Consider the following 15792-nt stretch of genomic DNA (forward strand, 5'->3'; position numbering starts at 1 on the left):
TTAGTACAACTTAACATTTCAAGTTGGCTAAACTTATTTTAGTTAACTGAACTTAAAATTTTAAGGCAGCAGGCTAACAAATTAATTATTTGTGGAGCACTTTTTATGATGGATGAATGCACTTTATTGGACTACAGAATCTCAACAGCCATTTACTGCCATTATAAAGCTTGGAAAAGCCAGGACATTTTTTAATATAACTCAAATTATACTAGTCTGAAAGAAGAAAATCAAATACATCTAGGATGTCTTGAGGGGTAACTTTTTCATTTTTAGGTGAACTATCCCTTTAAGCATCCTTTTTGAAATCATGGAAACTCCTGTGCCTATTCTCTGTAAATGCATGGAAATGCACTACCCAGAATTTCTCTTTTTGCTTTCCATGAATGAAACAAGGTCACACAGGTTTGGAAACTCACAAATAGCCTCATTTTAAATTAACTCTTCCTTTAAAGAGAGATAAACATCAGAATGGAAAAGGTTAAAGAATGTTCCAGACCTGGACCAGCTAGAAAGAATCTGTGTGGATCTAGGCCGTGGCATCTTTATGAGAGGAAACATACTGTATAAAGACTCAAAATGATTTGGGGACACTACAAAGTCAACTCGGTGAACAGAGGCCACATTGTGCTCTGTGGAGCATAGTTCTAACTCTCACCATCTCTGGTAGTGACTCACTTTTGTGGTTTGTGAAAGTTGGGATTTTAAATGTCACGGTGCATCCGTCAGAAACCTAGAAAAACAAATAACGTGTTATTAAAACCATATTAAACTATTAGATTGCATTAGCTAATATTACATGCGGTTAGTATGACTAAGTAGATCTCATATTTGAAGAAAACATGAGTGGCGCTTGTCTGTGTGCAAAGGTCTGACCAGGTCAGCGCAGAAAGCAAGCTTTGTTGAACCTTCTAGATCTTTGTCCTTCGTTCTGTTTTGCTATTTACTTTTCACTTTATTCCCATCTGGTGTGTAGTATTCATGTATTTTTGGCCAAGCGGATCTTTCTCTTACTCTCTTTGCTGAGTAGAAGTGTGACTCAGTCCCGCAGTGATGATGAAATTGGTTCGGGTCCACTGGGTCCAAGTTCTGGCAGGAACGGACGAGAAAAAGCGCCAGTTACACGGAAATTTCCACTGCAGCCAAAAGAGCAAAAACATTCACACAACACTGCAAAAACAGATACAGAACAACACGAAAACATCCGCGCCTAGTGACCAGCCATGAACAAGGGACCCCACAACTCTTGTGCTTGCTTGTTTTGGATGAGTCGGCCGTTCAGACTTTCAAATTTACAACAGATAGCTGGACGACTTGCTAATGTCTTTTCTACATTGTCCCGAACAAGACTTAAGGCTGATGTCACATCTCACCAATAGAAAATTACATAAAATGTCAAAAATACAGTCTACAGAAGCTAATCTTCTGTCAGTACTTGTCTGCAAACCACATTTATTCTTTTTTTGTGCAAGACTAAGTGTTTACAAACAAAAAACATAGTACAAGAGTTCTGAAATTAGGAACATTTGTCCCGAATTGACATTGTGTAAACTTCCCAGCAACAAATAATTTGTCCATCCACAATAGCCAATCAGAACACATTTTGTTATATGAAAACCAATGAGGACTAGCGGGGGGCGGGGCTACATCACATAACGCCACAGAAACGAACAAAGAGAAAAGAAACAAATCCGTTTTAAGCGTTATAATTCGTTTTTAACAGAAGCGTTTTTATGGTTAAAAACGTAAAACGCGCAGCGGAACGAACAAAAAACGCCTGGAAGTTTGTTTTAAAAAGCTTAACGCAGTTATCCGCGAAACGCTGCAGAACAGTCAGGGTTGCCAGGTTTTCACAGCAAAACCCGCCCATGTGCTATTCAAAACTAACCCAATCGCTATAAACACACGTTTTTGGCGGAGTTCCACTGGTAAAATTCGCGTTCCAGTGGCTAAATATCATGTTATTGGGTTGCGACATGAAAAACAACTCACGGCAACAGTATTAACGAAGCTCTATTCCGCGGGAAAACGCGTACTTGGCAACACCGTAAATAGTCCCAACAAGTCCGTTCTAGCGCACATTTACATAGGAAAAAACGCAATTCTTGCAATGCGTTCCAAATGGGAAAAAAAATAATAATGTCATAAACCATGTAGGGGGTTTCAAACAGAAATGCAAAACAAAATGACTCAGGCTGAATTATGAATAAATAGCATGTTACTGTTATTATTTTTGCAAAATAAAATCTCTCTCCAGGATGCATTTCAAATTAGCCCATACTCCCCTTAAGGAAACAGGAATAGGGATAAGGATTATCACTTCTTAGTGGAATATAGTTAGTCTATCTAAGATCGCTCCCTTCAAGATAACTACAAAACAAATCTTGGTAAAGTCAACTTGAAACATCTGCAAACAATTTTACTCACATAAAGTGATATATCTTTTTTTCTCCACAAGAAAAAAAAAAAACTTTTTCCATCAGGAATTGGTTAAAAGTGTCTTTATATCCCAAGTATTTGGAGGGGAGGGGTTGATGATGTCAGCTGAAGTGAAAGTCATTTCAGAGATGGAGAAAGTTAAATTGGACTAAAGATAATCCTTTTTCATTAGAATTACTGTGTAAAAGTAAACAGGATCCAAGTTTGTTGACTTTAAAAGACAAATCGAGTGTTTTTTCTGTTTTACACATCACTCTCTCCATCACTGAAAATCTCATCTTAACAATAAGTCAGCTAATTTCACACACGTGTTCACTCGCAGATCCAGCCACATCGAGGATCATTTCTCACCCGGTGAGTCATACGCTAGGAGATGACGTGAGCGTTCTGGATGCCGCGGCGCTGTGTGACCCACGTTTGTGGTTTTATGAAGGAGACAGAGAACAGATTGGCTTGTCAGAGGTTCGTTTTCGAGCAATGTTTGGTTTAAGTGCTACATTGTAATGAAGCTCAACATGATAGATGGAGTTTGCTGGAGCCGCTGCACTGCTGACTCATACTGTGGAGAATGTGGAAGGGTCACTGCATGTAGGAGGAGGAGAAGAAGGAGAGGAGGAGGAGGAGGTTGGGGCCCCAGAGGGCCACAGGGACCCAACATCTGGATAACCGACTCGATCTATAGTGACACCGCAGTGAAAACGGTGTGAAACATGAGCCGGATTTGGGACAGAAAAATCTGGATCTAAATCCAGTCCGACACTAAATAAAGACAAGAGATATTGAAAGAGTTTTCGAAAGAAACAGGAATCCAGCGTCTGTCTGGGGCTGCAAATCTCAAAAACAGGCTTGGCCTTGTAAAACTCACACACACACACACACACACACGTCTGCTTCGGTCATTAGTGAAGGGAAAAAAGCTGGAGGGAAAGATTAAGAAATGGTGCATTAGTTGCTTTGTTCAAACTTCTCTTAAACTCTTCTATAAATCAATGCATCACATTAAAGTGGCTGTTTAAGAAATACAGTACAAGAGGCTGTGATATATTGTAAATAAGAGGTAAATACTATACTATAGATTTATAATGTATATACTAAACATATGTTGAAATGTTGCATTGACATCATTATCTAAGGCTGGTAATATCCATTTTATAACAATTGCCTGTTTAACAAAAAAAATAAATACTTTCACGCCTATTAAACTCCTGTGATGGAGTGTGACTGCCACCTAGTGGATACATCATGCAAACACATTTCTAGATTTTTTTTGCATATTAATGACCTTTTCTCACGTTCGGTATGAATTTACAATTAGTTTTATTATAATTGCTATTAGTTTTATTATTGCTACTATTGTTAATCAAAATAAATGCATTAGTATATTACTACTGCAATAAATCTGCACTGTAAGACAACATATTAAATATTTATGGATGTTTTAATTAAATATCACAGCTTTTATCAGTGTTGGGGTAACGCATTACAAGTAACGCGAGTTACATAATAATATTACGTTTTTCAAGTAACTGGTAAAGTAATGCATTACTTTTGATTTTCTGAGAAAATATCCGAGTTACTTTTTCAAATAAGTAATGCCAGTTACTTTTTTTCCCTATTTACTGATTGACAAGTCTCCTGTCAGGAAATTGGGAGTAAACATGATGTTACTGTATTCTAGACTAAATGTAAACATGCATTAATTCATCTCACTTACAAAAAACAGAATCAGTATTCCTCAAAATTAATAAAAACAGTGAAATGCAAACTCAGAATATGACGCAACTCTGCAAAAATTAAATATGTTAAAACAAATATCCTTTATGTATTTAATCCTATTTTATTAACCAGTGTCTTTGCAATTCAGCCATACTAATAAGCAAAAATAACTTTAGATAAACACTGGCTTTTATTTTGATGGAAAACAGTATAAATATGTAAAACGCACATACCTGTTTAATATAATTTTTTCATGTATGACAAACATAGTATATTCCATACTACATGCATGGAATACACTTTTTGTCAGTTAACCTTTTTACTAAATATGCAAAATACAATGAGAACAAACTGTGCAAAACTGTCAACTTCTATTGACAAAAAAAGTGATTGATTTACAGAAAACTGGAAGTATACAGTATATACTGAATAAGTTAGTAAACAGTTTATACCGCACATTAGGGTGAGTAGTATATCCAAACTAGCATATTCCAAACAATTTCCAACACGGCTGATATTTGCAGTTCATATTTTTCCATGGGATAAACATTTCTGAGGCTAATTATTTTGAGGAAAGCTTATGAAAAACACATTGTCTTTGAAACATTGTGTGCACATGAATCACACACAGTAAGACAGGGACTACAATTTAAATTTTTATGTGGTTTTTAATGTTCGTTTTGGAAAATATACATAAATCGCTAAAAAATACAAAGAACTGAAGGCTTGTTTTCTTAACTGTGCTGCATTAAACAAATAGCAGATATATATTACACATATTCATATTTACAAATCAAGACGTTATTGTTTTAACATATGAACATATTTACAAGAACACATGCAGATATGCACAACAGCCTCCTCCAGTGTTTAAGGAGGTCGTCACATCTGCATGTTCACCTTCTTTGTTTTGGAATGACTTTGTTTCCACTGGTGGCCACCGGGATAAGAAGTTTCCGATACTCCAGTGGAAGATACTTCTCTATCAGTATATTCACAGGCGTGTTGTCTGTCACAAAGCCCTGCCTGAGAAAAACAAGAGAAACAAAGACTTAAGCATGATAAATTTGCAACAGTATATACAAAAACAAGTTATAGTCAGTAGTGAACAACCTACAGTGAATGGGTGCCGTCAGAATGAGAGTGCAAACAGCTAATAACATCAAAGAATGCATTTGTTTCTTACAAACACTCAGCTTTTCACTTCACAAGATGTTAATTGATAGACTGGAGTGGTGTGGATTACTTCTGATGTTTTTATCAGCTGTTTAGACTCTTATTCTGACTGCATCCATTTACTACAAAGGATACATTGGTGAGCAAGTGAAATAACATTAAATTTCCCCAAATATGTCCTGATGAAGAAACAAACTAATTTACATCTTGAATGGCCTGAGGGTCAAATTCTTTAATATTTCTTTAATATTTACCTTCTCATGAGGAGCTCAAAATCTTCAACCTCAATCGTTTTACGTTTGGCATGAGTAGCGTACGCTTCCAGATCATCTGCTAGCCGTTCGAAGTACTTCTTAAGACTGCAAGAAATAAAAAAAGTACACACACAAAACATTGCAGGAGATGTAACTTCAAATATTCATGCTGCACTAGGGTGAATAATTGTTTCCAGAGCGCTTACATTTCATTAATGGCAGGGTAGACGTCACTGGCCACCTTGGTCTTGGCGAAGTGCTTAAACACGCTCATAACATAACTTTTGGGAAGAACATTGACCCCTGTTTGACGCTTCTGTCTGGGGGCTCGTTTGGCAACCTGAGGGGCAGGACTGAGAAAAATGGGTGTTAAATTTGCATTAGGAGACTGTGTAAAATGGACATTGGGAAGAGGAATGTTGTTGGTAAATTACCCAGCATTCACTTCTTTAAGGATTGTTGGCGTAGTCTGTGCAGTAGGACTTGCGAAAACTCTTTTCTGTCTTACAAACGCAGGAGTTTTAATGGACAGTTCTGAAATGACAGAAAAAAACAATGCTAAAGTTAATGCAACTTTTCCTAGTTATGGAATGGTTCTTTTTAATAATTGGGTAGAAGTGACTCACTAATGATTCACTCAAAAATTGTAATCATACAATTAACATATATAATAATAACTGAAACTGAATTATTTTAGTACAAAGATAAGGGAATTTGTGGAATTTTTAATGGATTGGTTGTTGAATCAGAGCACTGAAATGATCAATTCAAATGAACTGATTTGCTAAAACGAACTGGGTGTTGAACCAGTCCATTAAATGATTCATTCAAATGAACTGATTCACTACATACAATTTGATGTTAAACCAGTTCACTGAAAGAATTCATTCAAATGCACTGATTTACTAAGATGAACTGGATGTGAAAGTGTGAGTCACCTGCACTACGAGCATCGTCATCATCATCCTCCTCCTCCTCATCCTCTTCTTTCTTCCTGTGGAAATTCAGGGCTTTGATTGGCTGGTTCAGAGTCCATCAATTCATTCTCCTCCTCGGACTGGTTCACTTCTTCAGGGGCGTCCTCATCTTCTGCAAGCTCTGGCACATCGTCCTCAGTCAGACTAGCCTCATGTTGCTGTGACCTCTGCTCTTCTGTACTGACCTCTGCTGCAGGGTGGAGCTGAGGAAACTCTGGGCTGCCCGGTGCCTCTCTTTCTTCATCTGGAATGTCCTGTAAGCTCTCTCGGGTCTCGTCGACAAGATCCAAAAGATCTGAACAGAAAGACATTAGGTTTTTAGCCTACAAATAAACCGAGTTATTAATTAATTTCAGCTGTCACTGGTGAAGAACTGTGATTTTGTCACTTCAGGTAGTCTCATGGTCCTCACCTTTCTCTCTGGGATTTAATCCAGCTCCAAAACTCTTTGTTACTCTTGTGGCAGCTGGAATTCCCAAGACAGCACCTCCTCCCTCTGAGCGGTGAGCTCTACGAGTTATTCGCTCTAGATACTGTGAGGTGTCTGGGGTCTCATGTTGAGCTTCAACAACCTCCTCATCCTGAACTTCCTCAGCATTCTCATCCTGAACTTCCTCAGCATTCTCATCTTCATCTTCCTCAACGTTATCATCCTCAACTTCCTCAGCGTTCTCATCCTGAACTTCTTCAACGTTCTCATCCTGAACTTCTTCAACGTTCTCATCCTCGACTTCCTCAACGTTTTCCTCAACTTCCTCAACACTGTCATCCTCAATTTCCACAACTTTCTGATCCTCAGTTTCCACAACGGCCTCATATTCAATTTCCACAACATTCCCAATCTCAACTTCCTCCACAAATTCTCGATCTTGTGGCTCCACTTCATGAGATTCGGGAATTGATTCTGTCATCGCCTGCGTTGGAGCAAGTACAATATCATCTTCTGCACCCAAAAATTCATCATTTTGGGATGAAGGCACTACCTCTTCATCATCCTGTGATTCCATCTCATGATCCTTTTCTTCTTGAATTAAAGCTTCTGAGTAGGGAATTTCACTGACTCTCTCAAGCTGATGTTCTCTCTCACTCTCTGCAGACGGTCCCATTGTGTCGTCTTTTTTAGGCTGGACGTACAGTTCTGTGACGTCACTGAGGCCAAGTGTGAACTTCTGCCACGAAGAATCTTCTAGAGTTTTTCCATCCTGAAATACAGAGTGATCTAAAGGGGAGAGAAACAATTTTAGATACAGACAATCTAGGATGAATGCCAAATTTTAGACTAAGTTTATGTAAACCTTGGTTAGGGCCCTGCTCCAAGCATCTCTGAACAGCCTCATCAAACGCGTCCACAGACGGCAGCCTCCGATTGGACACCTTCCTCTGGAGCCCCGCCCTCTCAGTGTGCTTTTTGACAAATGGGGTCTTCAAGGTCAGGTTCAGCCCACTGACAGAAAAGAAATCTGAATGAAGCACACTCTAAATGCCTCAATCATGCAATCAATTATTACATCTTCTTACAGTTAGATAAACTGTATTTTAATTATGATCATTATTTCTACTTTTCTGCATTAAGCATAATTATCTACAACCTTTCTCTTAAACTTAGACCGGTGTTTTACTCAGTCTCCACAACCCAGCATCCATGTGCAAACCAAGCACTGATCATCTGAAAACACCTGCAACCATGTAAGCTGAATATTTTTCTCAAAAGAAAGTTTAATACAGCCAGTCTGTCTTCTTTTCACTGTGACTAAATTTGTAAGAAAACCTAAACTCGACTATATTTACTTGACTAATAAATTTAACAACAAGCTAGCAATTATATTTACTTCTTAAAACCAGTTTTAGTGACTAGACCAGTCTATTGGGAAATAATGGATAAAGCATTTACCTTTTTGAGCCAGAAGACGAATCCAAATCTTGAGAAGCATCTGCTTTCTCCTGAGAGACATTAACTTTATGCGAGACATGTGAGACATCCTCTGTGCTGTCTGAAAATATAGAAAAAGACCTAAATGAAACTGAGTGACTTTTTGAACATGTGACAAATTATGTGCCAATATTCCAATTAATATGCATTACGCCAGTATACAATTCCAAACATAGACCATCTTCCTAACAAATACAACATGTGAAGCACCTGGAAGTTGATCTAACTGATTCTCGAATGCTGACACACTGAAGATGCGCTGCGGTTTTCTGCGGCTCAGTCCTCTGACCACATGCGTCAGGGGTTCAGTGTGTAGAGTCAGATCAGACAGCTCCACTCCAGACAGACCTTCACTGAGGAAAACACAGACACATGAACACAACATGAAGAGGATTACGAGCATATGTGATTGAAGAGGTACTAACGTTCTCTCTCCAGCACTGGATACACTTGATTCTGGATTTGGATCTGATTCTTGAAGTGCAGGCTGACCCGACATCACTAGCGATGATTCAGTCTCTGAAACACACATGGATGAAACATCAGTAACTTACGATATTTTTATTCGTTTATTCCTAAAACCTTGGCAGTGAATTTTAACTCACCCATCTGAATGATCCCCCTGAGCAAACCACGAGTGGTCATGTCCTCGTCATACATTGGGGACAGGGCCTTGACAGAAGGATTTGTAGTTGTTCTCGGCCGTTTTGGCGAAGGGAGAGGTGATTGGGAGGCACTCTGAAACAGAACAGGAAGATATTAGCGATGTAATCATGTAGAATATGCATTTGCAACACATCAGATTGCTTATTTAAACACTATGCGTACCTCATGGAGCTTCTTCTTGAGTCTTTGGCGTAAGGCAGATCCAGGACTCTCCAGTCCAGGGGTGTTTTTCAGCCTCATGCTCCGCCGTACATTTGTTGAACTGAAAAACATATTAAATATATATTAGATACATATTATTCACTCAAATAAAAGCAATACACAAACTTCACAGAGGAAAATAACGTACGTTAACAAAATGATGAAAATCACAATTCACTTTATATGGATGTTTTGCATTGTTGTGTCTAATGGTTTTAGCTAATCATTTTAAAAAGGTAACAATGAATACAAATAGAAACTTGAGCACTTTCGGTTTGCAGCTAGTATACCTTTAACGTTATACCATATTTGTATTTAGCCGTTAGTCATAAACTTAACGTTACGCATCTGTTTATATAATTTATCTGCGTTCTCATAAACTATTCGCGTAAAATCATTTAAAAGTACGCAAAAACGTAAAATTATGTTTAGACAATTTAAGTGACATTTGAAATAAATTCACCTTCTGGTTACTGGAGATCTGGGTAGCTCTGTGTGCAGGACTCTCCTCAACAAAACCCGAGCAGAAATATCGTCTTCTGTTGAATCCATCGTTTCTTATAGTAGTTTATCACTAAAATTAATTATTCTCACAAGCTACAGAACGTCAACAACCCTAGAATTCAAGTAAACAAAGAAAAACATCGTCAACTCAGACATCTGAGGTTTGAAAATGGAAGTCTCACAGCTCCCGCTCGTTGGTTCAAGTGAATCTCGCGATATTTTGTCAGTCGCTTTCATTGGCAGTGGCGTTTACTGCACTCAAGGGGGCGCTCGGCGGCACAAAAAAATTTCAAATCCAAATCCCAAATCGATTTATGAAGTATTATAGTTTACATGTAATAAATAGATTTCTGACATAACAGTGAAAATAAGCTCCAATAATTTGTATGAAAATGATTTTAAAAGCTTTATTCACTGATCACGAACAACTACGATCGGTCAATCCTCCTGACTATCGTTGTTGAGAAAAGTATCCTAAACCACGTGACAACCAAATATTTTTCCCTTCGCCTTTTTAATAGTTTGCACCTAAATAACCACACCAGGAACTTTAAAAAAGTTTTTTTTTTATTTTTACATTTACATTTTTACAAGTTAAAAATAATATAAATATTTTTACAACCACCAAATCTGACCAATTACAGACAACGTCCTGGTCTCTAAGCCACGCCCAATTTCATCATAACTACAATTTGTGTTGCTGCATAAAGCTTTCCAGGTTTGGATAAAAAAATGTGAAGTGTGAAATATTTTTGCTGTTTGCTTTTTTCTGATTTATCACCTGTGATATTACTGGTGTAAGGAAAGTGAAAAGGTTTGTTGAAAATCGCCTGTGCAAATTATATTAACGCACAAGCCAACATAGACTCACGAATATAAAAGCATAGAATCTTAATAAAAACGTATTTTATAGAACTTTTGAATAGTTTATTCATTTACTTTTGTTTAAAGCCGTCAGTTACCATTTAGAATGCTGTTTGGCTCTCAGTTAAGACACGAAATGTGCATGATATGCAACAATGAGACATTAACCATAAAAAAACATGGTTAGAGATGCCACGAAGTAGGTGGCAATGCCTTAACCGTATGTGTGTTGAAGGCCACTAGGACCTCTTCCATCCTTGTCAAGGGGAGTGCTAACCTTCTCTCCTTTCATACAACACGAAAAAGACGCTTCCGTTCAGAGAATATAAAGAACGGTCTCTGCCCATAATGCTCAACGACGGTAACAAGTATAAATACTGAAAAAACTTGTTTCGTTTTTTTAGCATGTAATACATATTGTTATATAGACACGTTAACTTATACATTATATGCGTACTGTATAGATTTATGCTTTTAAAAAGCAATTTTTGCCATCTTTAGGCGCCGCGCATTGCACGGTCATTTGCATCTCCGACACGTCAACCAATCACAACGACGCAACAGCATACGTCACAGACTCTTGCCCAGGAAGTAAACAAAAGCCATGCAGTGTAAAAGCCGTTGTCGCAATACTGCTTATATCATGTATGTTATGTTTTAATACGCAGTTTTAAATATTAATTGACTTTTTCAAATATTCATATGTGACCCTGGACCACAAAACCAGTCTTAAGTCGCTGGGGTTTATTTGTAGCAATAGCCAAAAATACATTGTATGGGTCAAAATTATTAATTTTTCTTTTATGGCAAAAATCATTAGGATATTAAGTAAACATCATGTTCCATTAAGATATTTTGTAAAATTCCTACTGTAAATGTATGAAAACTTAATTTTTGATTAGTAATATACATTGTTAAGAACATCATTTGAAGAACTTTAAAGGTGATTTTCTCAATATTTTGATTTTTTTGCACCCTCAGATTCCAGATTTTTAAATAGTTGCATCTCATATTGTCCTATCCTAACAAACCATACATCAATGAAAAGCTTATTCATTCAGCTTTAAATCTCAATTTTGGAAAAATGACCCTTACGAGTGGTTTTGTGATCTAGGGTCACATATGTGACCACAAAACCAGTCATAAGGGTCAATGTTTTTAAAATGTATACATAATTTGAAAGCTGAACCATTGATGTATGGTTTGTTAGGACAGGACAATTTTTGGCCGAGATACAGTTTGAATATCTGTAATCTGAGGGTGCAAAAAAATATACATTTTGAGAAAATCACCTTTAAAGTTGTCCAAATGAAGTTCTTAGCAATGAATATTACTAATCAGAAATTAAGTTTTGATATATTTACGGTAGGAAATTTACAAAATATCTTCACGGAGCATGATCTTTACTTAATATCCTAATGATTTTTGGGATAAAAGAAAAATTGATCATTTTGACCCATACAGTGTTTTGTTGGCTATTGCTACAAATATGCCCATGCTTCTTAAGACTGGTTTTGTGGTCCAGGGTCACATATGTGAGTTTTAGCCTTTTTAGGATATTGAATGATATTGTCTACTACACAGAAGTTAAAAGCTAATGCTTTGCAATGTTTGTTTGGCCATTAACATTTATTAATAAATACATACACATTTTGTTCCGAATTATTATTAATGTTTTGGTATTGATAGTATGTGTTTACAAAATTAACATGAGTGTAAATATGTACATAATTTACTCTACATTATTTTCAGCCATTCTGCAACTGTGCTAATTATTTTTGTGTAGACACTTGGATACAATGTTAGTATACAATTAAGTGTATTTTCATGCAGGTAGCTTCAGATTTTATACACACGCACACGCAAAGTGATACACTGAGACAATAATTCATTGATTTTCCCCTCTATTTTTAATTGGCACAGTTAACACATACAAAGTATTCAGTGCTCCAAAACACAAGCATAACAAATAGAACACAAACAAAAAAGTGCAAAACAAACATTTGGCTGACCCCACTAAACGAGACCAAAAAAAAAAAAAAAAGTTTAATTCATTAAGCAAAGCAGAAAAAAGAAACTGGGACATTTTTATTAATCAAAATTTAAAAATAGACTCTTACCATGGATTGGTAGTTCACTCTTATTTATAGACTTGTACGTATAGATATACATATATATATATTTATAATTCTCTGATTCGGGAATGGTGTTTTGAAGCCCCAAATAGAGCGGGTAGGGGCTGAGGGCAAATGATTCAGGTCAAATAAGACAGCTGTGTGTATGTATATGTCACATGGCGATAGCCAGTAGAGTATAACAATGCTGAAAAGGCTTAAACTAAGTTGTTTTGTTCTCAAAGAGAGATAGAGCACTTGAGAAAGTGTGTATGTTTGGAAGACATATACGAAATGACGTTTTCCTCTTCAGGTTGGTGAGATGTTCTTCGCTTTCAAAACCTTTGCTTGTTTATTACACATTTTCATATTTACAGGTTCATCAATAGCGAGTGAGTCAGTTATTCTGAGAGGCTGCTCAATTCATTCAACATAAAACATCGTAATTCATCAATAAGCGCTTTGTTAAACATAATAAAAGCATTCAGTATTAAATAGCAGATCTGTGGCATGTGCGAAGTTTCATTTCCATGATGCTGCCTGTAGAGATGTAGATGTTTTGGGCTAAAAATAATAATAAAAGAAAAAAAAAAAAAAAAAAAAAGTTTTAAATATCTAAAAACTCTCCTGGACCCAAAATGACTGTGTGAGAGAATTAAAAAATATAAAAAGAAAAGCTAAAATTATTATGTGCCTCAGGGATGGTGAGTAAACAATGGAAGATGACAAAATGAAATAAAAATATAATCTCTTCACAACAGAAAAAATCAATCCTTTTTGTCCACAGTGATTACATTAAAAAGGGAAAAAAAATCAGTTGAATTAAAAACCTCCAAGTCTATTCTTCAGGTTAAGAGAGCCATACAAACGCTCACAGCTCACATGATGCATGTTAAATGTCTGATTAACCTGTACATTTGGCTCAGAGTACACATATATATATTTAACCGGCGAAACCAATGAGGTTGCGAGGTTCTCGGCTGGGTGCTCCACAGGGTAAAACCATGAAGACGTGAACGAAACAGCTGTCACAATAAATACATACCCATATCAACAGGACATTAGCATATTCATGAGTGTAAATATAGCCCCTCCCCTGCCTGACGAACAAAAACAGCGTTTGAGCATGATGATTGGACGGTTACGGTAAAGCAGGAAGTCTAAAAGATTAAATGAATGAAAATGTGAATCACTGAAGGGTCGATTAGATGGCAAACAGACAGACAGGATTAGTAATTGCACTGGAAGGGCGGAGACAGAGGAGGTGCCAGGGCAAGCAGACATGCTATTGGCCAGTGAAGCCCCGCCCTTGACGTGTGCCACAGCCATGTGAGCAACCAATGGCCAGCAGCTGTTATCTTTGGGAGGTGGAGTCAAGGGGTCTAAAGGGGCGTGGCCTGATAAAGGAGCTGGAATGAGTGACATCATGAAGTATTTTGATGCTGCGTTCCATTTAAATCGAGAAAGATGCAGTGCAATCGAAGGGCACTTAAAGACATTTTACATCACACAAACAGCAGAACGTCTGGTTAATGTTAAACAAATGCTTTTAAGCAAATAAAATGTATAAACGAGTCAAAGTTCTTACATCATATGTGTGTATATGAATGTTTTTAACTGTACAAAACATGATTTGTTGATAATCATAAACCTGTAAAACATGCATTGCCTTTTTGTTTCTTTATACGCTAAATGTTTAGAATAATCATGATTTATTCATGTTTTTGAAAGAAGTCTCTTCTGCTCACCAAGGCTGGATTTATTTGATCAAAAATATAGTTAAAAACACTTAATATTGTGAAATAATATTTCAGTTTCAAATATCTGTTGTCTATTTTGATGTTTTAAAATGTAATATGTATATATATATCTTTTTAGTTTATTTTTTATTTTATTTCATTCCATTCAAAAGTTTAGGTAAGATTTAAAAAAAAAAAAAGAAATTAATATTTTTTATTCAGTAAGGGCACATTTAATTGAAAAGTGAGAGACAAGACATTTTTAATGTTAAAAAGGCTTCTATTTCAAATAAGTATTGTTTTTTGACAAGAAGAATTCTGAAAAATTCACTGTTTCAGCAGCAAAAACTGTTCTCTGCATTGATGATGTTAAGAACCATTATAAATAACTGAGCACCGATAATAACTGAGCAGCAAATCTGCATATTAGAATGATTTCTGAAGAATAATGTGACATTGAAGACTGGAGAAATGATGCTGAAAATTCAGCATTGCATCAGAGGAATAAATTACATTTTAAATTGTATTCAAATGGAAAACAGCTATTTTAAATTGTAAAAATATTTCACAATTTTACTGTATTTTTTGATGCAACAAGTGCAGCCTTGGTAAGCATAAGAGACTTCTTTTAAAAACATTAAAAATCTTAATTGCTCCAAAATTCTGGCTAGTAGTGTGCATCATCTTTCAAGCATCAAGCTATGTATAGTAGGAATACGGATGGAACGCAGCACTGTTGTGGTACCGCAAATTCAGCTCCTTTTACAGACCACATTCCCAGGGTTTTAGTTTGGGAAAGGTGAGGAAATCATAAACAAGACCTTTAAGGACAAACACACATACACATACTCGTTCGCACAGGCTGAAAGAAACGTTAGCGCCGTTCAGCAGCGATGAAGAGCCGTAAAGCAAAATGATATATGCAGATCATATTCACCTCATTATAAAATAACAGACAGATAATAAATCTAAATGCCATTATATTTCTCTGATTCACTGTTAAAGTTCCTCTCTACAGCAGGAGAATTTAGGCCGAGAGGTTTCTATAGCCTCTTCCTCTCGCTTCTTTCACTGTTCCTCTCTTTATTTTGTGTCTGTCTCTCATCTGTCTCACTCTAGGGCGGTTCATGGAGGGTAGGCTGTAGTTTTCCCCACATGTGGCTGCTGTTTGCCCTGCACCACTGAGTCCTCCTTCCATACTTTACGAATCTG

The 15792-nt window shown here is 36.7% G+C and overlaps 2 protein-coding genes and 1 non-coding gene across 3 annotated transcripts in view; all 3 read right to left on the reverse strand.

Moving 5' to 3' along the window:
• Positions 1 to 4799: 4799 nt before the first annotated feature.
• Positions 4800 to 10051, reverse strand: cenpt (centromere protein T). Its single transcript, XM_051092394.1, is given in 14 exon segments — positions 4800 to 5181; positions 5586 to 5690; positions 5792 to 5938; positions 6020 to 6119; positions 6524 to 6621; positions 6623 to 6857; positions 6975 to 7781; positions 7858 to 8006; positions 8454 to 8553; positions 8703 to 8845; positions 8918 to 9011; positions 9098 to 9230; positions 9321 to 9420; positions 9823 to 10051. Coding segments are annotated over 14 exon segments (2430 nt in total). The 5' UTR covers positions 9912 to 10051; the 3' UTR covers positions 4800 to 5051.
• An 847-nt stretch (positions 10052 to 10898) lies between these two features.
• Positions 10899 to 11026, reverse strand: LOC127153104 (U6atac minor spliceosomal RNA). Its single transcript, XR_007825192.1, has one exon. It is a non-coding gene; the product is annotated as a U6atac minor spliceosomal RNA (small nuclear RNA).
• Positions 11027 to 12618: 1592 nt separating this feature from the next.
• LOC127151929 (formin-binding protein 1) overlaps positions 12619 to 15792 on the reverse strand; it is an 88632-nt gene continuing 85458 nt past the window's right edge. The window contains exon 19 of the mRNA XM_051092255.1: positions 12619 to 15789. Within this exon, the coding sequence (XP_050948212.1) occupies positions 15782 to 15789 (8 nt within the window). The 3' untranslated portion in view covers positions 12619 to 15781. The remainder of the gene's footprint in view (positions 15790 to 15792) is intronic.

Source organism: Labeo rohita, chromosome 21 (genome assembly GCF_022985175.1).
Source record: "Labeo rohita strain BAU-BD-2019 chromosome 21, IGBB_LRoh.1.0, whole genome shotgun sequence".
Lineage (NCBI taxonomy): Eukaryota > Metazoa > Chordata > Actinopteri > Cypriniformes > Cyprinidae > Labeo > Labeo rohita.